Raw genomic sequence first — 21,366 nt, 5'->3', positions numbered from 1 at the left:
TGGTCCAGCGGCAGCCTCCAGGGATCAGGCAGGTGTCCTGACCAGTCCCTGCGGCTCAGCGACTGACCTCCTAGGCCAGAACTCAGCTTTCCAAACTGACCATCTGCCCCCATCAAACACTGCCTCCCCCTCCCCCAGCCCCAGGCTCCCACCGTGGACTCTGTCCCTGAATCTGACTCCTGTGGGGACCTCGCAGGACGGCGGTCGCACAGCATCTGTCCTTCTGTCTGGCTGGTTTCACTGATCACACCTTCTCAGGTTCCTTCCCAGGCAGCAGGTGTCAGAACGGCCTCCCCTTCCCAGGCCGAATGACGCCGCACTGTGTCTACACCCCACGCGCCACCCTCGCCCCTCCGGGGCGCGGTGGTCGCTGCCACCGATGTGCACACCTTTGAAAGGTGATGGCCCAATGGCTGATATTCCATGTGGTCATTTAGTTTTGGGATTTAGATTGAGATAAAAACATACCAAAAAACAGCCGCGGCCTTTGGCCATGCCCGGGCCCTCGAGCCCCCAGGCAGCCCCCAGCCCCTGCTGCTGGCTCCGTTTTGCCCAAAGTACCAACGAGAGCTGAGTCCTGGGACCTGGGGCAGGGCCGGGACCCCTGCGTGAGGAGTTCAAAGGGTGGGGAAGTGGCTGAGTCGAGGAGCTTAGACAAAGTGGGGACCCACCCTTCCAGGCTCTCGCGCCCCTGACGAGCCACGAGCCCAGGGTGCCCCACGTGCAAGAGCCGAGAGCTTAAGGGACGCCCACACGCCAGCCCACAGCGCGTCGGTGAGCTCAGGAGCCACAAACACAGGCCCCACGGGTGGTGGGGGACTCCGGGGCACAGCAACAGAGCCGGGTGGACCCCGGCTGCTGCACAGCCACTCCGCCACCAGCCGGGGGCTCAGGCCTCACTCAGGAAGCCCAGGCCCGGGGCCAGAGCCTTGTGGCCCAGCCGCACCTGGCCCCCGAAGCCACACTCAGTGAGTCGCACAGACACACAGGGACAGACCCGTGGCAGCAGGCGTGGGCGGGGGTGGGCGAGCCGCCCCAGCCGGGGCCGTGACACATGCGGCTGGGGCAGAGAAGGGGACGGAAAAAGTGAGTGGAGGCAGGCGCAGGGGCGCCTTACGGGAAGGCGAGGGCAAAGTGCTGAGTGTGTCCGCCCGGTGCTCATCTCCAGGCTGCCACCGGCGGCCGCACACCAGCCAGGACTCGGCGGAGAGGCCGCCACTTCCTTCCTTCCACTGCGGGCACTTTTTTTTTTTTATCAGTACGAGCTTATACTCTTTTAACATACTGAAGATGTGATAATCACCTAGATTTTTTTTTAATTTTGGTAGTTTTGATGTGCAGATTGCTCCCTCATTCCGTGACAGGACCCCGGCTTGGTCCCTCGCCTTTGGGGGCAGTGAGTTGTCTGGTCCTTCCTGCACACACCCCACACAGCTGGTCACGGTCATCGGTCTGAGGAGCAGATGTCCCCCCCGAGACTGGCCCCTGCTGCTCCCGCTGCCGCCGCGGCCTCCCCATCTCCTGTGACCGCAGCCCCAGCACAGCAAGCCTGAGTGCCGGTCACCCCAGTGGGGTATTCCCAGTAGGATTCATGGGTCAAAGGGCAGATGCCTCTCTTCGCTAGCTGCTCGGTGCCACCCCATTCTCCAGTTTGGCACGTCCACCCTGTGCCCTCAGCAGCAGTGCTGCTGGGGTTTGCCAGATGCCATTGTAATCTGCATTTTTCTCACTGTGAGTAAAACTGAACATCCGTTCGTCGTTTAAGGAACATGTAGAATACACGCGTGTGCGTGAGGGGGTGTGTGTGCACAGGTGTGAACCGTCCGGCCACATCTCCGCTCGCTCGCCCATCGCGCCGCCGACCTGTTCTCTCTGTTTCTGGGTCTGCCACGCGCACCGCGGCCTGAGTGCCGTCGCTCACGCCGTCCCCGTCTGTGCGATGCTGCGTGCCACGCCGCCTCACTCCCCTCGACTGACGCGGCCGAGGGGCTTCTCTTTGCTGCGCCTCAGTTCTGAGCCGATGTGAGGAAGGGGTTGCCCGTGTTTGCTCGTGTCCTGCAGGGCTGCTTTCCGTCCTGGCCTCCCGGCAGCTCGCGGGCTTTCTGCAGGCGCACGGCACGCCGAGTCCGGAGCGCCTGTCCCGCGGCCGCGTGGGCCCCGCCACCTATCAACAGTCCACCTGCCCCCGTGGTGGGGTCCGCTCCTTCCCCGTCCCTTTCCATGAGCTCATCCCACTGCTCTAACCGCCATGAGCTTAGATCTGATAAAGCTGGTCTTTCACTTTCTTTTCATGGTGTTCTTAGCTATAACTTGCTCATTTTTCCATGTGAACTTTACAGCTTAGATAAGTGGGTTTTTGCTGAGATCCTGTTAAATTTATAAATGAACTCAGGAAGGACTGACGTCTCGATGGTGCCGAGTCACCCCAGCCCAGGCGTGTGTTCCCGTCAAACAGGCCCACACTGTGCTCTCCCGCGGTCTGCGTCTCACTGAACTTACGCCTCGGGTGTTTGGTCTTTCCTGTTCCGTAGAGGAAACATTCTCTGCCACTCCTGCTAACTGGTTAGTGTTTGAATACATGACAGCCCTTCATGTCGGGATGCTGACTTTGTATCTGCCATCTGCCTATAATTTCTTGTTGCTTACTAGTTTCCCCACAAAACCCAGTGGGTTTTCCAGGCAAAACTGCAACACCTGCAGAGTCCCGAGTGGTGTCCCCTCTGATGCACGACCTTGTCCGGAACCCTTGCCTGGTCCTGGAGGCGGTGGCTCCAGAACAGACCCTGGTGTCAGGAGAACAGGCTATGAGCTCAGAGGGCCGGCCCGGGGGCGGGGCCTGGACGAGGCTCACCGAGAAGCGGGAGCCTGTGGGGTGTCTGTCATTGAAGTCAGGAACCCCACATTGTGAACCTTTGCATGCGGAGGAACTGCGTTTCCCACAAGTGCTGCACCCTGGCACCCACTCACAAGTAGCTGGTGCAGCCTGCCCACCCACCTGGCCTGGCCCCCACCCTGGGCCCAGATACCGTCCAGGAAGGACCCCAGGGTGTGGGGGCTCATGGGAGCTGGAGCAGGGCAGACATAGGGGGCACCCCTGCCAGGCTGAGGTGGTCTGGGGTTGGGGCAGTGAGACCCTGGGGTGTGAAGTTCGGGGGGGCTTGTAGGGGGTCATGCCCAGCGGCCACCTGAAGTCATAGGGTATGAATCTAGAGATAGAGAGGAGAGACCTCCATGTTCCCAGGATAGTGGGGGAGGGGAGCAGAGTCCTGCACCTGCCAACCCCCAGCAGCTGAACGGCAGGAGAGAACTGGGGCCTTTCGTAGAGCTTCATCGTTATTTAATATAATATAGTGGGAAGGGAGGGGACTCGAAGTGTGTGGGGCCCATGAGGGACACGCGTTTTCCAGTCCCCATGGTGGGTGCCCACCAGCCTCACTGCCCTGGACAGCCAACGTTTGGTGTGAGGCTGGTGAGGACAGGCCTGGCCAGGGGGTGCCAGGTAAGGGCACACTTCCACCCATCCAACACTCCAGGTAGGATCCCCCTGAGGCCCCTTTGATTAGCACCATGAACAGATGCCGAGGAGGCGGCACACGGGGGGGGGGGGGGGGCTGCCCTACCCGCCCCCCACCCCCAGGAGCTCTTCCCAGGCCTGGGGTACCCTACCCTGTGCATTCCCCCGTCACCCTCTGGGCACCTGCTGGCTCTCCTCGCTGTGGCAGCACCTCACTGGCCGCTCCAAGGCAGTGCCTTCAAGCAGGACCCGGGTCCCACATCAGGCACCAGGCTTCCTGGAGGCAGTGGGGTCACGGTGACGCTAAAGTCCCCAACACCCCCATGGAAGGCCTGGTGAAGGCCGAGCAGCAGTTCAGGAGGGAGACTTAGGCCAGCTCAGTCCAGGTTTGGGCCTGGCATCCAGGCAGCCTCCTCTCCTCCCCCAAGAAGGGACAGTGTTCCCTCTTGCGTCCAAGTCCCTGCAAGCACTAACGAGAGAGCCAGGCAGGGCTGGCACGGTGCAGGAGCGTCACCCTGACAGAGCTCGGCGCCAGGCAGTCCCTGCTCCTCTCCCCGCGGCCTGCTCCTGCACACTCGGCTCTGCTCTGGGCAGAGGGCGCGGGCTGGGGAGGAAGCTGTCAGAGCGGCCAAGAGCAGTGTCCGTCCTCAGGCCTCAGAGGCCGGGGCCCGTGTGGGCTGTCCGCGGAGGCCCTGCGGCTGGGGGAACCGGGCCTGCTGGGAAAGACGATGGTGGCGTACTCCGTCGTCATCGTCGGCTCAGGGACACAGGGGCCCGAGGGCTCCGGGGTCTTCTCTCGCCACTGGAAGTCCAGCTCCCCATAGTCCACCACGGAGAACACAGGCCCCGGGGGGGCGCCCTGCTTCTTAGAGGCAGAAGGAAGGGGGGGGGTCAGTGCTCTCCGAGAGGCCGGCGCACACGCAAGCGCACACATAGCTGGCACGTGGAGACGCGCGCACGGACGGACGCACACACGCATACAGTCAGGCAGGCGGGCGCACGTAGACGCTCACGCAGACGCACGCAGAGGAGCGCGCAGACGCACACGCAGACGCACGTAGACGAGCACGCAGACGCACGCAGAGTAGCGCGTAGACGCACGCAGACGCGCACGCAGACGCACGCAGGGGAGCGCGCAGACGCACACGCAGACGCACGCAGAGGAGCGCGCAGACGCGCACGCGGAAGCACGCAGACGCACGCAGAGGAGCGCGCAGACGCGCACGCAGACGCACGCAGGCGCACACCCAAGCATGTGCGCGTGCACAGAAGCCCGTTTACCACCGGGCAGGGCGTCTGCCTCGTGGCCGGTCGCATGGGCGGGGTACCCACGCTCAAATGAAGGGACATGGTCGAGGACAGGTGTGGCTGCTCCTGAGGTCACTCTCCCTAGGAGGGAGTAGCCCAGCCTGCCCCCGGCCGATTTCCAGAAGGGGAAGGAAACTCACCAGAGGTGGGTCTTCGCTCTGGCAGGCACAGACCCCTGCAGAGAACACAGGGGTGTCAGGAGCCCAGAATGGCCAGCACGAGGCTCAGCAGGGGCGGAGGTGGGAGGGGGAGGGGGAGGGGGAGTGTGTGGGGGGGGTTCCTCTGGGCATGGGAAGGTCTCCATGCCTTTTATCTTGGGTGGCTGAGCATTGTTCCTACCTGCCCCCAGTCCCTATGCAACAATCTGAGCACCTGCTCATCTCCAAGGGCCTGGCTGGATGTGAGGTGTCCGGGCATATGGCCACAGTAGGACGGCCTGGCTTCCAGGCCTTGTGCTTCTGCAGCCTCTGTTCACAAACCCAACCGAGCCTGGTGCCCACTGCAAGCGCCAAACCTACTCTTGGTCCCCGGCTGGTGCCACGAAGCATACAGCAGGTGCATAATTAGTAATGCTGGGGCAGCGTCTGTCCCACTGACTGCACAGAAACACCACGTGGATCTCTGCCCGTGCCCAGTGCCCAGGGCACACCACATTCTGTGAAACATCCCAAGGAGGAAACCGTGGTGGCTGGAGAAATGAACACCCACAGGGGCCTGGCCCAGCCCGTCAGCATGGCCACTTCCCCAGCCTGCTCAGGGAGACTGGAGGCCAACAGTGCCCAGAGCCTTGTCCAGGCTCCTGTGAGGCCTCCTGCTCTCTGGCCACGTGTACCCCTAAGTGCCCATCCAGGAAGAGTGCGACCTGAAGCCGCTGGTACTGGGGTCTGAAGGAGGGTTGACCTGACCCTGGACAGGGGCTCTAGGAAGATGGACTCTCACCCTGGCCTGGTTGGGGGAGGAGTTGTTTGCATGGGGGTAGGGCATCCACAAAACTTCTCTAGACTGTCTGAGTGGGTGTCACAGCACACACCTGGGGCTGCGGCTATGCTCACAGGCGCCCAGCAGTGTTAGAAGCACTTTCACAGTGTCTTGTGGCCTGAGGTGCAGCCTGAGGTTTGGGGGAGGCCTTGATGCAGCCAGAGCAGGTGGCTCAGCCTGGGGGGGCTCTCCTCACGTTCCTTTGTGACCTTGGCACTGCCTTCCCCACTGCCCCTCCTCGCAGCCCCCTCCTATGAGCAGGCAAGGGGAAGGGGACAAGGCCGGTATCTCTGAAGGACCCCATATCCTGGGAGGGCCAGTCCCCCTTCCCTGGGGGCTCATCCCTGTGGAGGGCAGTGGAGGAAGAGGGTAAAGGAGGGTTGGGAGGGGCTGGTGGGCAGGGCTGAAGGCGGTCCCTCCGGCTCTGCCTGGCCCAGACTGGGCAGGCTGGCTGGGCATTACCTCTTGTGGCCCTGGGGAAGGCGGCCAGGACCCAGGTCAGCAGCAGCAGCAGCAGGACACCCACCAGGATGCTTGTGATGCTGATGACCAGGCTCTGCAGCTGGCCCGTGGGCCTGGGTGGGGGGCTGGGGCCCTCAGTGGGCTGCTTCAGGATTCTCTCTGGGGACAAAAAAGGACAGACATTCGGGGATTGGGACTCAGGGTCCTGCCCTGCCCTCTCCAGGTTCTGAGGGGCCTCAGTGCTAGACCTGCACTGACCTGTCTCACCTCATCCCTGGTGGCGCCTGCCACCTGCCCCTCCCTGAGGACAAGTGGGCGTGAGGTGCTTCCAGTCACTGAGGTCTGCAGCCTGGGCCTGGGCCAGAGCCCGGCCTACTCCGTGCCGCAGGCCGCCCAGCCCTGCCCTGCCCGCCCCTCAGCGGGGCCGCACCTGTCACTATGAGCTCCGCGTGGGGGCTCTCGTGGATCTGAGTCTTGGGAGGCAGGGAGATGGCCCCGCAGAGGTAGATGCCGCTGTCGTTGCGCCGGGCCTCAAGGACACTCATCTGGAAGTCGCGCCCATTGGGCAGCCGCGTGACCTGGAAGCGCCGGTCGCTGCTGGGCTGGCCGCCGTCCTCAGGGAAGGCGGCCAGCTTGTCGTGCTGGTTCCGGGGGCTCAGGCGGTACCAGTTGAGCACGAAGTGCTCAGACGTGTTGGAGAAGCTGCAGGTGAAGGTGGCCGTGTCTCCCTCGGCCACCAGGAGCTGCGGCGGGTCGAAGGTGAGGGGTCTCCATGACCTGTCAGGGACATCTTGGGAGAATCGCAGATGGTAAGGAAGGGGCGTATGGGCAGCCCACCGAGACCCTCCACCCTCCCACATGCTGTGCCATAGGAAGGTTCTAGAAGGCCCACACACACTGGAACGCCCCGACCACGCCTCTGCCGTGGGCCCTGCAGCTTTTCCTCCACGCCTCCAGGGATGGGCAGCTCACTCCAGCCTGGTGGCACTGGGCGGGACCTTCTTGGATTGTGTCGAGACCTGGGCCTGGCCACTTTCTGGCCCATTTCTGCTGCCCTCACCCCGCCTTGCCGACCGCGTGGTCCCAGCTCTGTGCCCCAGGGTCTGCACCGTGCCGGCGCAGGGCCGTCCCCTCCCCTGTCTGCACTGAGGATGCTTCGGCTTGGAGAGGCCAGGGCCCGGCAGCCATCGCCCTCCCCTGGGGTTCCTGGTCGTTGGCGGGTGGCCTGTGCCGGCACGTGGCCGGGCGTGCAGCTGTATGTGCTGTGGGTCCCCTCGAGTGTCCGCTGGACGTGAGGGTGGGCACTGCGTGGGCCAGGGCCAGGAGGCCCAGGCTGGGTTCCCCGGACCCTGTGGAGGGGTGGCTCTGTGTGGCTCAGGGGGGGCACGTTCACTGGCGAGGAGCAGCACATCGGGGAGGCCTGGGGGGCTGGGCCTTCAGTGGGGGTCCCCGTGTAGGCTGGGCCCTGTGGATACCTGGTGTCTGCCACTCCCCCACTTTCCTGGGGGAGACACATACACCAGGAGGGCTGCAGTGTGTCCTAACTGTCACCATGTGCCCAGGCTGCCCTGACAGCGCGGCGCACATCTCGTTCCAATGTTCGTTACGGAAGCACACGGGTCTCCTTAGAGAGCACGTCACGTGAGTGGCATCCAGGGCGGATGCAGGTCCAGCGAGGTTGCGATGAGCCGTCGCAGCAGCTCCGGAGCGGACAGCGTCGCTGCCATGCCCGCCGCCGAGAGCCGCACCTCACGACCGCCAAGCGCCCCGTCTGCACGCACCACCCCGGCCGCTCCCCCACCCTCGCCACGCTCATGCTGCCACCTGGTCCGCCCTGCCACGGCCCTGAGCAGCCCCCCTCTCGTGGCTAGGGCGACTCGGGAAGCTCCCCTTGGGACTGACGCCGTGCACGGCGCCCCCTCCAGCAGGCCGCCCTCCGTGCGCGCACATTTGCTGACAGGTCCTGAGACCCTGTCCTCGTGCGTGGAGGGGTGGCCCTGCCTCTCGCCAGTTGGGGCTCTCATCTGCTCCCCTAGACCTTAATTTGTGACCATTTGAGTCACTGTCTCTTCGTTGGCTCTTCGCGGTGCCTTTCACGGCTTCTGAACTTGACTAGGTGGGACCTTGAGCTGCTGGGTTCCTGTCCACCTGCCCCCACGGGTCTCTTACTCATCACAAAAGGAAAAGGGCCCAGAGGGAATGTCCCTGCTGTGGGGTCCCTGGCGGGTGCCCAAGAAAGGTCAGCATGTCTGTGATCTGCCACAAACGAGCATCAGATGCACTGGGCGGCGGGTGCCTACACACCCCACCTGGACCCTGTAAGAATGCCAGGGCTGGCAACGAAGCAGAAAGCACCCAGTGGGGTTGCATCGAATGGAAAAGCCTCTGCGCAGCCAAGGAAGCCATGAACAAGCGAAGAGGCAGCCTGCAGAACAGAAGATATTTGCAAATCATAAACCTGATAAGGGGTTAATATCCAAGGTGTATAAGCAACTGAGACAGCTCAATAGCAAAACAATTTGATCATGAAATGGGCATAGGACCTAAACAGATATTTTTCCAAGAGGACACACAGCCAACAGCCAACAGCCAACAGCCATGTGAGAAGATGCTCAGCATCACTAATCATCAGGGAAATGCAAATCAACGCCACAGTGAGATGTCACCTCATACCTGTCTGAACAGCCATCATCAAATCAACAAACAGCAAGTGGAGAAAAGGGAACACTTGTTCACTGTTGGTGGGAGTGTAAATTAGTGCAACCACTATGGAAAATGGCATAGCAGTTCCTCGAAAAATTAAAAATAGGACTATATGACCCAGCAATTCCACTTCTGGGTATTTATCTGAAGAAAAAACAGTAACTTGAAAAGCTATATGTACCTCTGTGTTCACTGGAGCACTATTTACCATAGCCGTTTATACAGTTGACTATTAACCATGGAAAAGAAAATTTTGCCATTTTTGACAATCTGGATAGAACTTGAGGGCATTATGCTAAGTGAAATAAGTCAGAGAAAGGCAAATACCATATGGTCTCACTTACATGTAGACTCTAAAACAAAACTGAACAGCCCAGACTTAGTTAACGCGCCTAAAATCTGCAAGACTATAAACGTCTGGACTCCTGGCCTCTCCTTAAACATCAGGAGGCCTGCGCCGCTGGGCACTTCCCCGCGCTGGAGTCGGGTGGTGGCTGTCCCTTTCTTGGGCGCGTGTGTTGCCCGGACACCTCGTCCCCACCAGTGGTTTGCCCACCTGTAATGCCTTTTTTTTTTTTTTTTTTTTTTGCCTAGAGAGAATGTGATTGTGTATTAAGTGTGAGCTGGTAAGAACTTGGGCTGCTCCAGGTGGTGGCTGGAGACAGTGAGGAGGACAGAACGGGGGAGGCAAAGCATCCGGGGACTGTTGGAGTGTGGTGACCTCCGGACGTGTCTGGACAGGAACAGCAGGGCCCTGAGTGGCGAGGGGACCGGCGAGGCTCCTGGAGCCGTGGCGGCCGTGGGCGGGGCCGGACTAAACCTGGGCCTCGCCACGGAGCTGGCGGCCCAGTGCTTCCTGCTCGGTGGGTTCCCCTCGGCGGGGCGCCCACGGGCCAGGCTGCCACTGGCCCCAGCCTCCTGCTGCGTGGAGCTCAGTGAGCCGTGTGTGCCAGGCCGCCAGCAAACCCCGTGCTGCTTGGGCCACCGGCCACCGCCGGTGCACGTGGCAGGGGCAGGTATCCGAGAACCCAGCGGGTGAACTGCGGGCGCCCCGCCGGGGGTCCCTGGACACCCTTGTGGTTTGCTTCGCTGGGGCAGCACGTTCGATCGCGTTTCTCAGATGAACGCGGGTGCTGGGGGTCGAGTGGGGGGGGGCGCAGGAAGCTGCTCGTGGCCTGGCCCTCGGTTTGGCTGTGGGAGATGGCGGCGACGTGTCAGGGTAAGTCCGGCCTCGACGCTGGTGGAGGCAGAGTGGCCGGCATCTGTCCTTGCCTGCGTCGGGCACATCCGTGCCGTTGGTCCAGCCCGTGACGCACCGCGGGACGCCGCCCTTCGCCTGAGCTGCTGCCCAGCGGTGAGCGAGCCCCAGGACCCTTAGAACAAGGGCCTGTGCCAAGCACGTGCGATCATCAAGTGCTCCTTGTACTTACACGCAAGAAGAAACGCCTCTGTTCATCACAATGGTTATAGTTTTAAAAATAAAAGTAAAACCACAGATGAAAGCACTCAGAAGTCCCAAGGTCACACTCATCTTTTCAAAGACAGGTCTCCACCTCACGGAAGGCGGCTTTGAATGCTTTGAGTCTTGTTTCCAATTTCACTCCATAAACTAGAATTACAGCTTTTCATAACGTGCCCAAGGACCCCCTCCCCCACACTGGGCGTGTTTCCTTTCCAAATACTGTCATTGCCCCGTAGTGATCTCTTGGCAAAGTTACACGTATTTTCTTTCTGTGGAATTTTTCATAAATCAGTTTACTCAATACCAAGCTGCTTTTCTTAGTTCTCCATCTGATTCTTCTCCATCTTTTTGAAATTATGCCAATCAAAGGCAAATGCGATGTCAGGCGCAGTTTATCCCAAGGTTGTTTGAGAGGCTTAAAACCCTCCGCCAGACCAAGTCCTCCTCATTTACGTGCAGCTCAGAACGGTGGCGAGTTCACTGGTATTTCTATCATGTGTCTTTGAAAATCCTACCTCGTTTCCTGTGCAGTCCAGTCACAGGTCTCTAGGCCGTCGCCGCGTTGCCACTGACCATGCACAGGGATTAAAGGAATTCTGGATCTTTCTATAACTTGCTTCTCACGCAACGTCGAATCTCATTTCCAGCTACTTTATATCCATAAACTGTTCTTAGTTCCCAGTGTTCTTCCAAGTGAGTAACATCTGGAACTTAAAAAATATCACTCCAGGCCAGAGAGATCGAAGAGCTGTCAGCATCTCTCTCGCCGCTGCGCCTTCAGTCTCTCCTCGCGGTTTTTCTTCCTGGCAACTTTCCCGTCGACCTGGCTTGTCGTCCTCGTGAGTTTCCTGAGACCGTCCTTTCTGCTCATCGTGTCTGGGACGTCGGGTCCGTAAACACAGTACGAGACGCTTGATACTTTCTTCTTCAAATACCATCGTCCCTCAGCAGATATTTCCGATGTTTACGTATGTCAAGTTTTAAAACACTTTCTCATCCCTTTTTGGTTTAAAAGCCTCGTATGGCTTCTAAGTGCCACGAGGGTGACGGTGTGATCCCAGCTCCTCGCATGTGGCCCCGTGAGCCCCATGGGCTGCCGCGCGCAGCCTCCGCCCCACACTCGCCGTTGGCCTCAGCTCGCGCCTCCGCGGTGGCGCCGGTGGCACTCAGCGCCACCGTTACTTGTACGCGTGACTGCGTGAGCTTGCTCCCCGGCCCGGCGCCTCGCAGGGCAAGGGCGGAGAAGCCGCCGCCGAGTGGTGGCGGCTCCAGACCCTCTACTCGCATGGGGTTCTGGGGGACAGTCCTGCGAGGAGGGCTGGGACGAGCCTGTCCACAGCTGCACGGCGAAGCGCGCACGCGGCACGGGCCTGGGGGCTGCGGCCCCGACTCGAGGACAGCCAGGCCCTGGCGGTGGGCGGGCGTGCAGAGTCACCGCGAGGGATCCGGGTCAATGCCGGCTCTGGTTTCGCTCACGGTTTTGTCCCCTGACATGTGACTCCATTTTGCCCTGGGAGTTTCTTTCATCGTTTCCTTCTCGATGCCGACATCGCACAGAGAGGTCTTCTGCCCTTGCGCAGTCTGGCCGGGAGCTGGAGCCGCCTTCCGCACCCTGACCCCGCGTCGGCCCGCGTCGGGTCGGGCAGCAGAGGCCACCGCAGGGGCGCGGGCAGAGCGGCCGCGCACAGGGGCCTGCGCCGGTGCGAGCACAGCACCCGTTTTCAGCGCTGCTGGTGCTCGGGCAGGACGTGGCCCCCCAAGGCCCCCCGGGCCGGCCCCCACCCCGCCGCCGTGTCCGGGTGCCGCTGCTTCTCGCAGGCTAGTTTCATGGCGTCTGTGGGTTTTCACTTCGTCTCAGAGACCCCCATGTCATGGTATGTCTTCGTCTTCCTAGCGTGGAGTAGGGTTCTTCCATTCGGGGCGTAACTCGGGTTTCAGCAAGTCCCGCCACAATCTCGGTACAGAGCTGTTCCGTCTCCCCAGAGGTCCTTCCTGCTGCCCTGCAGACAGCCCCCCCCCCCCGTCGCCAACCCCCGCCAGCACCCATCTGCTTCCTGTCTCTATTTTTGCTATTTTTAGACAGTTAGGTAAATGGAGACACGTACAGTTGAATTAGCCACATGCCGAGCACACGCATGGAATGATGTGCCATTACGTATGAGGGACTGGGCCAAAAACCACAGATACCCAGATACCGAGGCGCGGCCGTGTTGTATATTGGAAAGTAGCTAATAGAGTGGATCTCGAAAGTTTTCACTGCAAGAAAAAAAATTCTTTAACTGTGTGTGGTTCTGGCTGCTGACTAGACTCATGGTGGCGACTGTTTCCTAATATGTACAAGTATCAATCTGTCACAGCTGATAGAACGTCATGTAAATTCTACCTCAGTAAAAAATATTCCTAATTCTAAAGACTTTTCATATCTAAAATAAAACCGAGAAACTCCAGAGCCAACAAAGACAGAGGCGGGTCCTGTTCCAGGTCGGAGGAAGCTGAGGGACATCCACACGAGGCAGGCAGCCCTCAGGGGGCGTCAGACACACAAACGAGCAGAGGGCCGGGCTGGGGCGCGGGGGCACCTGGGCCCCGGGGCCGCACGGAAGCTGCACGAGGAGAGCCGTCCGCAAGTAACTGCGCACGGCTCGGCCCAGACCCAGGGTCCGGGCGCAGACGGGGAGCGCCGGGGCCCGTTCCCATGGCGCGTCCGGCCCCACACCTTGGCGGGCAGCCTTCTGTGGTCGTTCTAGGTGAGCTCAGGTCGTGGCACACACCGTCCCCAGCACAAGGAGAAGGGCGTTGGGACAGACACACAGGAGAGGCCAGGCGAAGGCAGAGGCAGGGGGTGAAGGGCCTGCTGGCCAAGGGCAGCCAAGGGTCGATGGCCACCTCGGTTAGCTGGAGAGGCCTGGGAAGGCTCCGCCTCTGGACAGACCAGCTGGCCGACAGCTCGCCTTGGGCTTCCAGCCTCCGGACCATGAGGCAGTCAGCCTCTGTCTTACAGGCCGCCGGGCCCGAGGCAGCTGTGACGGCCGCGGGCACGGACAGCAAACGCGGCAGCCTCGCCGCCCGGCGACTCTGGGGTAAAGGGTGCTCACTGCCATGTTGGTGTGACTTCTCTGCATGATAGTTTTTGAAATTGTAAGCTGAAAACAATGAGTCATTGAAACAAATGTTTCAAACTTGAAACAAATGTGTCCTGGCTGTGCTGAACGGTTCTATGAACGGCCCTGGAGGGCAGCATCGTGGCCCCTGCTTCCAGTGGAGAAGAGAGGTCTAGGTACGAAGCTCACCGGGGGTGGGGGGCTGGCGTCCGCACTTCAGGCTCTCGCCCCAAAGCCCGTGCTTGCATTCACACTCATTAACCGAGGGTGGGGTGTGGGTTTGGGATAGTTCATAAAATGCAAAAAACCAGGTACATAAGAAGGGGGGTTTCCATGGGAATGACCGAAATAATAGATCGGCAAATAAATTAAGGAGGAAAAAAGATATGCCACAGGATAAAAAGCCCCCTGCAGCCCAGAGTGCCCGCGGTTGGGGGAAGGAGCAGGACCACCCCATGTGCAACATCAGCTGAGCGGGGCCCCCCTGGCACCAGTGGCATGGGTGGGGAAACTGAGGCACACTGGGTTTGAAATCTCGTCTGCAGCTGAAGCTGGAGTCCGGCCGCAGAACCTCATGTTAGCCTCCCCTGCTCTGGGGAGGGGTCTGGTGGGGAGCGGGGTGTGGGGGGCTCACAGTCCCTTTTACACCTTGGCCTTCCTCCCTGGTGACCTGCACCCTCTGCCCGCGCAAGGCCCTCCAGTGGCTACGGGCCCTTGGACCACTGACCCCAGCACTGAGTTTCCTCCGTGGACCTTGAGGTCTTCCTGGAGAGTGAGCCATGCCAAGGAGGAAAGCCAGGCTGCCTGGTGCCCCAAGCGTTACCACGCCGGCCCCGGCAGGGCCCGTGGGCACAGGACTCCAGGACCAATGCTGCCAGTGGGGTGTCAGGGCACCCCACCTCACCTTGGTCCTGCCAGGGACCATTGCTACCCCATCCCACCGTCCCAGGGAGGCACAGGCATGCCATCCCCGGCCTCCTCTGTGCGGTGCCGATGACTGTCACAGTTTGACATGGGCCTGCCGTACACAGGCAGCCTGTACAGGGTCTCAGGGCCACGACGCTCTCCCCAGAACCTGCCATGGCCACCGTGAGCCAGGCCAGGCATGGTGGACCTGGGAGCCTCACCCGGAGACCCCGGGTACATGCACCCCAGGTCGCTGAAGGGGTGGGCGGGCGACCTGCCTTCACGCGCATGATTACACATTTCATAGAATTAGGATAAGTCTCAGGCCATCCAGCCTGTCACCCTGGGAGCCAGTCAGCCCCCCGCGCGGCCAACCCCACCTGGGCAGACACAGCGGGGCAGCCGGCCCATGCCCGTCACCCTGCAGAGGGGCACACGGAGGACTGGCCAGGACGCTGCTGTCTGCTCCCGGTCACACCCCCCCGCCGAGCCCGGAGAGGCCACTTCCCTCACCCAGGCCACACAGCTCTCTGCCGGGGGCAGCGCCGGGTCTCAGGGGCCTGGCCTTCCCACAGCCCCCTCCCCACCCGTGAAGGACCAAGGGCGGGGGGCCGTTCCCAGCCCTGACCCCGTGCCACCACCCCTCGCATCACCAAACCCCGACCCGCGTACCTAGGAGCCATCCTGGCCGCCAGCCCAGCTGCAGCACGGCCCAGAGCAGTGGCCAGGGCGCCCGCGGGGCCCCCATGCCCCGATCGCCAGCGGCTGCCGGCCTCCTGCCCCCCTCTGTTCCAGCAGCGGTGTGTGCCCAGAAAGGAAACCGAACGCGTCTTGTGGAAGGGACCCGCCCCGAGCCCCCGCCCCCTCTTCCTCCCCCTCCTCGCGTAGGCAGGGGCGGGTAGGGAGAGGTCGGGGAGACGGACAGGTTGGGAGGAGAGGGAGAGAGAAGGGCAGGGGCCGAGACAGACTCACAGACACAGGGGAGGAAGAGAGGGAAAGCCGAGGGAGAGACCCCGGCAGAGGGGTGTGAGGGTGTGAGATGAGCGTGAGTGTGAGCGTGTGAGTGTGACCGTGTGAGCCTGAGTGTGAGTGTGACTGTGTGAGTGTGACTGTGTGAGTGTGACCGTGTGAGTGTGACCGTGTGAGTGTGACTGTGTGAGTGTGACTGTGTGAGTGTGACCGTGTGAGCCTGAGTGTGAGTGTGACCGTGTGAGTGTGACTGTGTGAGTGTGACTGTGTGAGTGTGACCGTGTGAGCCTGAGTGTGAGTGTGACCGTGTGAATGTGACAGTGTGAGTGTGACTGTGTGAGTGTGACCGTGTGAGCCTGAGTGTGAGTGTGACCGTGTGAGTGTGACTGTGTGAGTGTGACTGTGTGAGTGTGACCGTGTGAGCCTGAGTGTGAGTGTGACCGTGTGAGTGTGACTGTGTGAGTGTGACCGTGTGAGCCTGAGTGTGAGTGTGACCGTGTGAATGTGACAGTGTGAGTGTGACCGTGTGAGTGTGACCGTGTGAGTGTGAGCGTGAACGTGTGGGCCGCGGGCAGCACACTCTGGCTCCAGGGCCCGGCTCCCTCCCTGGGCTGCCTGTGGAGGGGCAGCTGAGGGTCTGCCTGAGCCCCGGGCCTGAAACCCTCTCCCGGTGCTGCCCAGGGGACTGGGCCCCTCCCCCACCCACGGCGGCCTTGCCTGCTGGCCCCCCCCCCAAGGACTCCGTGCCTAGCAGCCCCCACCCCCTGCCCAGCATCAAATCACTGGGTGCCGTGCCAGGCTTGGGACTTCCTGTTTCCAGATTCCCCCCCCCGTCAGCCGCTTCCCCGACAGCCTGCAGTGCTGGGGGCTTCGCCTGTGATGCAGAACTTGCCTCCGGCCAGGCCAGACCTTCTCAGAGCCCCCCGCGGGCCGGTGACCCCTGCGCCCCCGGGGGCTGCGGGGGGCTCTCACTGGCCGCCCGGCCCGAAGGCTTATGAGACGGTTCGGTTTTCACATCACATTCTCTCTAAGCGTTTTAGTACAGTGAGTGGAAAACAGGAGAAACGAAACTGCTGATATTAGTGATGCAATGCGTAGGTCTCGCCGGCTTAAAATAACCGAGACAGAAACCACGAGCCCCGGCGCGGCGGCCCCGGCTGCGAGCCGCAGCGCCGCTCGGGCTGCGAAGGGGGAACATTAAAGAGCCCTGGGCGGTGGAAAAAGCGCATCAAAGTCGTTGCGCGGCGAGGCGCGGGGGGCGGGGGCTTCGGCTCGGGAACAGAGGGCCACCGAGGGGCGTGGGCTGGGGGGCCGGGGGCCCTGCCAGCCAGGCGGGCTCCGTCGGGGCGGGGTGCTGGCGGGTCGGCCAGGCGGCTGGCCTGGGGGAGAGAGCGAGGTGCCCGTGGACGGGCGTCTGCTGCACGCCCACCCCCACGCTCCCCCCAGAGGAGCGGGCCCCGTCTGGGCTGGGGAGAGGGGTCAGGGCAGGCTGAAGGCCACTAGGCCACCAGCCCGTGCAGCCCAGCACGGAACCTGGCACTTCGGTGTCCCCGATCTGTCCAGGGCAGCTTCACGAGGGGCCCGAGGCTCTACGGGACCCCTCTGAGGGCCTGGGCTAAGGGCTCGTGGAGGCCCGTGGGGCGTGTGCCCTGGATGGGTGAGGCCAGCAGACTCTCGCCCACCTGATCGTCTCCGCCTTCGCTCCCCTCCCCCTCCTTGTCCCCCACCTTCATCCTCCCTCCTGCTCACCCTTCCCCCTCCCTGCGGCTCCCCCTTCCCACTGACACCCCTGGGGGAATGGGCTGGGTGGGAGACCCCAACTCCATAGGCTGAAGGGGCACTTGGGTCCTGAGAGGTTTGGAGTTGGTGGGGGCAGGTGGGGGCAGCTTGAGACAAAGAGACTGGGGTACCAGGCGGACACAGGGCCTTGAAGACCCTCACACCCGCCAGGTGGGGCAGGGGTCAGAGCGTGGGGAGGGGGCAGGGACGGGTGAGGAGGGGCCGGAGCCCTAGGGCCACTGGGTGTGGCAAGCCCAAGGCGAGTGCCACTGCGTCTCAGCACAACGTGCCCGTCACACACAGTGTCCCCGTCACACACAGTCCCCGTCACACACAGTGTCCCCGTCACACACACCGTCCCCGTCACACACAGTGTCCCCGTCACACACAGTGTCCCCGTCACACACAGTGTCCCCGTCACACACACCGTCCCCGTCACACACAGTGTCCCCGTCACACACAGTGTCCCCGTCACACACAGTGTCCCCGTCACACACAGTCCCCGTCACACACAGTGTCCCCGTCACACACACCGTCCCCGTCACACAGTGTCCCCGTCACACACAGTGTCCCCGTCACACACACCGTCCCCGTCACACACAGTGTCCCCGTCACACAGTGTCCCCGTCACACACGCCGTCCCCGTCACACACGCCGTCCCCGTCACACACACCGTCCCCGTCACACACAGTGTCCCCGTCACACACAGTGTCCCCGTCACACAGTGTCCCCGTCACACACCGTGTCCCCGTCACACACACCGTGGCTCCTGACCCACTGGCCACATCAGGGCCCCCCGCGGGTTCCCGCTGCTGCCTGCCTGTCCGCCACACGCCCGCCCCCCGCCCCCCGTCCGTGTGCCTCTGCGTTTCCACGGTGCACGTATGTGGAGTGACTGGCACGTGGCCTTCTGGGTTGGGGGTTGGGCGCTCACGCAGGGTGCCCGTGGCCTGGGGCCACCAGCGTGTGTCTCCCGGGGCTCGTTTTGCGCCCAGCCGCTTGCCTGCCCCCTCCTCCGGGTGCTGCCCGTGACGCCCTGACGTCGGTGCGGTTTGTGGGACTCCAGCTCGGTCCCCAGGAGCTGCCGAGCTGCCACCGCTCCCGCGACCCTGCTGTCTGGCCGCTTCCTACCGGACCGATGAGGAAGTGGGGAGCAAAGTGGGGCTGCGGGGTGTTCGCAGGGCACCCCACCCCTTCCTGAGGCTGCAGCTGGCCCTCGGGCTGGGGAAGGTCCCCACGTGGAGCTCCAGTTCCCAGGGGGGCCGCCCCAGGAGGTGCTGACGCAGCGGCGGGGAGAGGGGGAGCCCTGCGCTCCCGAGGCGGTTTCCATTCGTGGGGAGAAACACAGGAAGCAGCAGGATCATCCCGAAACTGCTCAGAGGAGGCCGTGGGTGACGGCCCGGCCATCTGCCGCTTGGGCGGGACGCCGCTGGCCGGCGGAGTCACAGCTCCTTCTGAGGTTGGAACAGGAAATGGTTAATTAGTGTTTGCAAATAAAAACTTTCTGTTCTAACCTGTTTTTGAAGCATTTCCCAGAAGTTAAAAAAGGGTGCCTAATTTATCTGCCCAATTCAAGAACCAAATAAACAAAATTGAATAAAGCATTTTTTCCATTTACGACACACAGAGTGAAGCTGGCTAGGCCTTTTGCCGAGGTGCTGGGCTCGCAGGACAGTCTTACTCCCGCAGTTTCCGAGCTGTCCGGATTCCACCAGTGGTTTAAAGGTGAATTCATGGTTTACATTTCCAGACCTCTGTGCTCGCGTGTACATGTGTGTGTGTTGCGTGTGTAGGTGTGTATGTGCCCATATGGGTATTCTTGTGTAATCATGTGTATGTGTGTACAAACCCAGGACTTTAGGCACAGCCCAGCGCCTCAGTTAGCATTGCAACAATGGGCCGGGCGATACCCAAACCCCCCGGAAAACAGTGCCGTAAGTAACAGCGTCAGCTAGAAGTTTATTTCTTTCCTGAACACGAAATCCAGAGAAAGCAGTCTGGCGACACCAAGTGTCATGGAAGAACCAGGGCCTCACCTCTCTGCTTCCATCCGCGAGGCGCCCTCGTGGTTCAGTGTGGCTGCCGCAGGCCCGGCCGTCGTCTCTGCACTGATGCCCCGAAGGCGAAAGTGAGTGGAGCGAGCGGGGCGGTCTCGGCGGGCGGGCCTCGTGCCGCGGGCCTCGTGCCGCGGGGCCTCCCAGGAGCGTCTCCCCGGGTGGACCTCGTGCCGTGCGGCCTCCCGCTGCGGGGCCTCCTGGGAGCATCTCCCTGCCTTTTTTGCTTGTATCTTACTGTCATACTCAGCTGCAAGGCGAAGAGGGCTCATGGCTGAAAAGAACACAATGTTTCAGAAGTAAAAAATACTTTAAAAATGTTACTCACTCGACAGAGTTAGTGGCAGACTAGACCAGGATGGGGAGAGAACTGGCGAGCCGGTAGCAAAATAAGAAGAATGCTCCGTGTGCAGGCGGAGGGCGCGGCGGGGAGGCCCGGCACGGGGACGCCTGGGCTCCCCGGAGGCAGGACGGGAGAGCAGGGCGCTGCCGCTGTCCTCCCGGAGCCCAGCACCTGCTGCCCGCGACGGTCGCGCTAAGTCTGCGTGTCAGGGTTTCCAGGGCCACCAGCCAAACCGAGAGTGTGGCGTCCAAACTTGAGCAAAGATGAGGATGGAGTGATAAATAATCAAGCCACGATAGGGCGGCAATGAGAGGAGTGACCGCGCGGGATGTCGGCCAGAGCGGGGTTAAAGATCGGCCCCAGCTGGCTACTCGAGGAGCTGAGTGCAGGGCGGCCGACTCAGGGCTGTGCGGGCTGCCGGAACGGCACAGAGGGGCCCTGTTCCCAGTCTGTCGCCTGCGATCGGGGGCGGGGCCCGCAGTTCTAGAAGACGGCTGTTCTGCAGCGACCCTCCCTGGGAGACGCAGCGAATGCTCTGTGTGTGTGGACGGGAGGGCGGCTGGCTTCCATGTGCCTGAGCGGAGGGCGTGGGCCCCAGATGCAGGGCTCCCCCAGCTTGGCCTGGCTGTCTCCTGGGACGGTCTGCAGGGTCTCCTGTGGAGAGCACCCTTTCCGCCAGCTTCCGGGCCATCGTGGACCTGGGTGCTGGGGGTGAGGCTTTGCCAGGTGTTGAGAACCTAAGAAGGCCCCCAGCCTCACTTGGTTACGCTCTAAATCTTACCTACACTGAGCAAGTGTCAGATGGCTTTGGTCTCTCTTGGCTGCCTGTCAACGGCCACACAGAAGAGGAGGTGTGAAAGCCACATCTCTGCGTGGACCCTTGTCCCGAGGACACTTGCTCAGCAGTGGTCACCAAAGGTGGCCTTCCTTAGCTTTTCACGTCTGTCCTGGGTGGGTGGGTCCTGGGCTCAGGCGCCTCCACTCTCTGCCTAATGGGGGCCATTCTTCCCTCCATTCACCTTTCTGCGGGGCACCTGACAGAACAGCGCTGCGCATGGCCAGGCTCTGAGGCTCACAACTAAAAACCCGGAAAGGTGGGAGGAGCCAGACCCAGGCGCGCAGGTGCGGGCGCAGCGGCCACGGTGCGTCTGCCGCGAGGGGCGCTGACCTCAGGCTTCATGGAAGTTCGTGAAACTCTGCGCTTATGTTTTAGGCATCTTTAAGTAAATGTAGATTTCTAACTAATAAAAAGTTTGAAAAAAAAAAAAGGGAAAATTTGCAATGACACGTGTTCAGTAAAGCTCTTTGCAGCCCCATTTGGACGGCCAAGAACCAGCCAGCCGGGAGCAGCTCGGACAGACGGTGGCCGAGCTGGAGGCCGGAGCACGCCCGGTGTGTGGGGGTGCGGCGCGGGAAACCGCCTCTGGTCCAGCGCGGAGCTAAGAGCCAGGCTGCAGGGCCCCGTGTGCAGCGCGGCTTCCATTCTGCGCGGAAAGCCGGGGAACGTTTCCGCGGACCCCGAGGACGCCCGACCCGACCGGACCCCGCGCGGACGGCTGACCCGACCCCGCGCGGACGCCCGACCGGACCCCGCGGACGCCCGACCGGACCCGACCCCGCGGACGCCGGCGCGGTGACGACCTCGGGGGACGCGACGATGGCGATGTCCTCGCATTGGCTTGTTTTTCCTTTTTATTTGTTTCCAGTTTTCCTTAAAAATGAAAATGCATTGCTTGCCTAATGAAAAATATTCGAAAGGCTAAAAAGAGGCTCATTTCTTGTTTCTC

General features: G+C 61.8%; 1 protein-coding gene and 1 long non-coding RNA gene across 4 annotated transcripts; one reads left to right on the top strand and one right to left on the bottom strand.

The window, feature by feature from the left end:
• Positions 1–478: 478 nt before the first annotated feature.
• PDCD1 (programmed cell death 1) lies at positions 479–15,223 on the bottom strand. Of its 3 annotated transcripts, none has more exons than XM_016135165.2 (5): positions 15,107–15,223; positions 6,693–7,052; positions 6,263–6,421; positions 4,963–4,997; positions 479–4,379 (listed from the first exon to the last, which is right to left on the bottom strand). In XM_016135165.2, the coding sequence occupies exons 1-5, from the start codon at positions 15,180–15,182 to the stop codon at positions 4,134–4,136; spliced, it is 876 nt and encodes a 291-aa protein (XP_015990651.1). In that variant the 5' UTR covers positions 15,183–15,223; the 3' UTR covers positions 479–4,133. The 3 variants fall into 3 exon arrangements, with proteins under 3 accessions (XP_015990651.1, XP_015990652.1, XP_015990653.1); XM_016135166.2 differs by having other exon boundaries at positions 479–4,376; XM_016135167.2 differs by having other exon boundaries at positions 479–4,373.
• A 3,300-nt stretch (positions 15,224–18,523) lies between these two features.
• LOC107505218 lies at positions 18,524–21,141 on the top strand. The gene is made up of 3 exons (XR_001595662.2): positions 18,524–18,907; positions 19,170–19,310; positions 20,891–21,141. It is a non-coding gene; the product is annotated as an uncharacterized LOC107505218 (long non-coding RNA).
• The last annotated feature ends 225 nt before the right edge of the window (positions 21,142–21,366 follow it).

Source organism: Rousettus aegyptiacus, unplaced genomic scaffold (genome assembly GCF_014176215.1).
Source record: "Rousettus aegyptiacus isolate mRouAeg1 unplaced genomic scaffold, mRouAeg1.p scaffold_m13_p_2, whole genome shotgun sequence".
Lineage (NCBI taxonomy): Eukaryota > Metazoa > Chordata > Mammalia > Chiroptera > Pteropodidae > Rousettus > Rousettus aegyptiacus.
This window is presented reverse-complemented; position numbering and strand designations above follow the sequence as displayed.

Coding starts and splice junctions, on each gene's coding strand:
- PDCD1 (XM_016135165.2), bottom strand. CDS start 15,182: ATGGGGGCCCCGCGGGCGCCCTGGCCACTGCTCTGGGCCGTGCTGCAG. Junction 7,053..15,106: donor GCGGCCAGGATGGCTCCTAG/GTACGCGGGTCG, acceptor GATTCTCCCAAG/ATGTCCCTGACAGGTCATGG. Junction 4,998..6,262: donor CTTCCCCAGGGCCACAAGAG/GTAATGCCCAGC, acceptor TGTTCTCTGCAG/GGGTCTGTGCCTGCCAGAGC.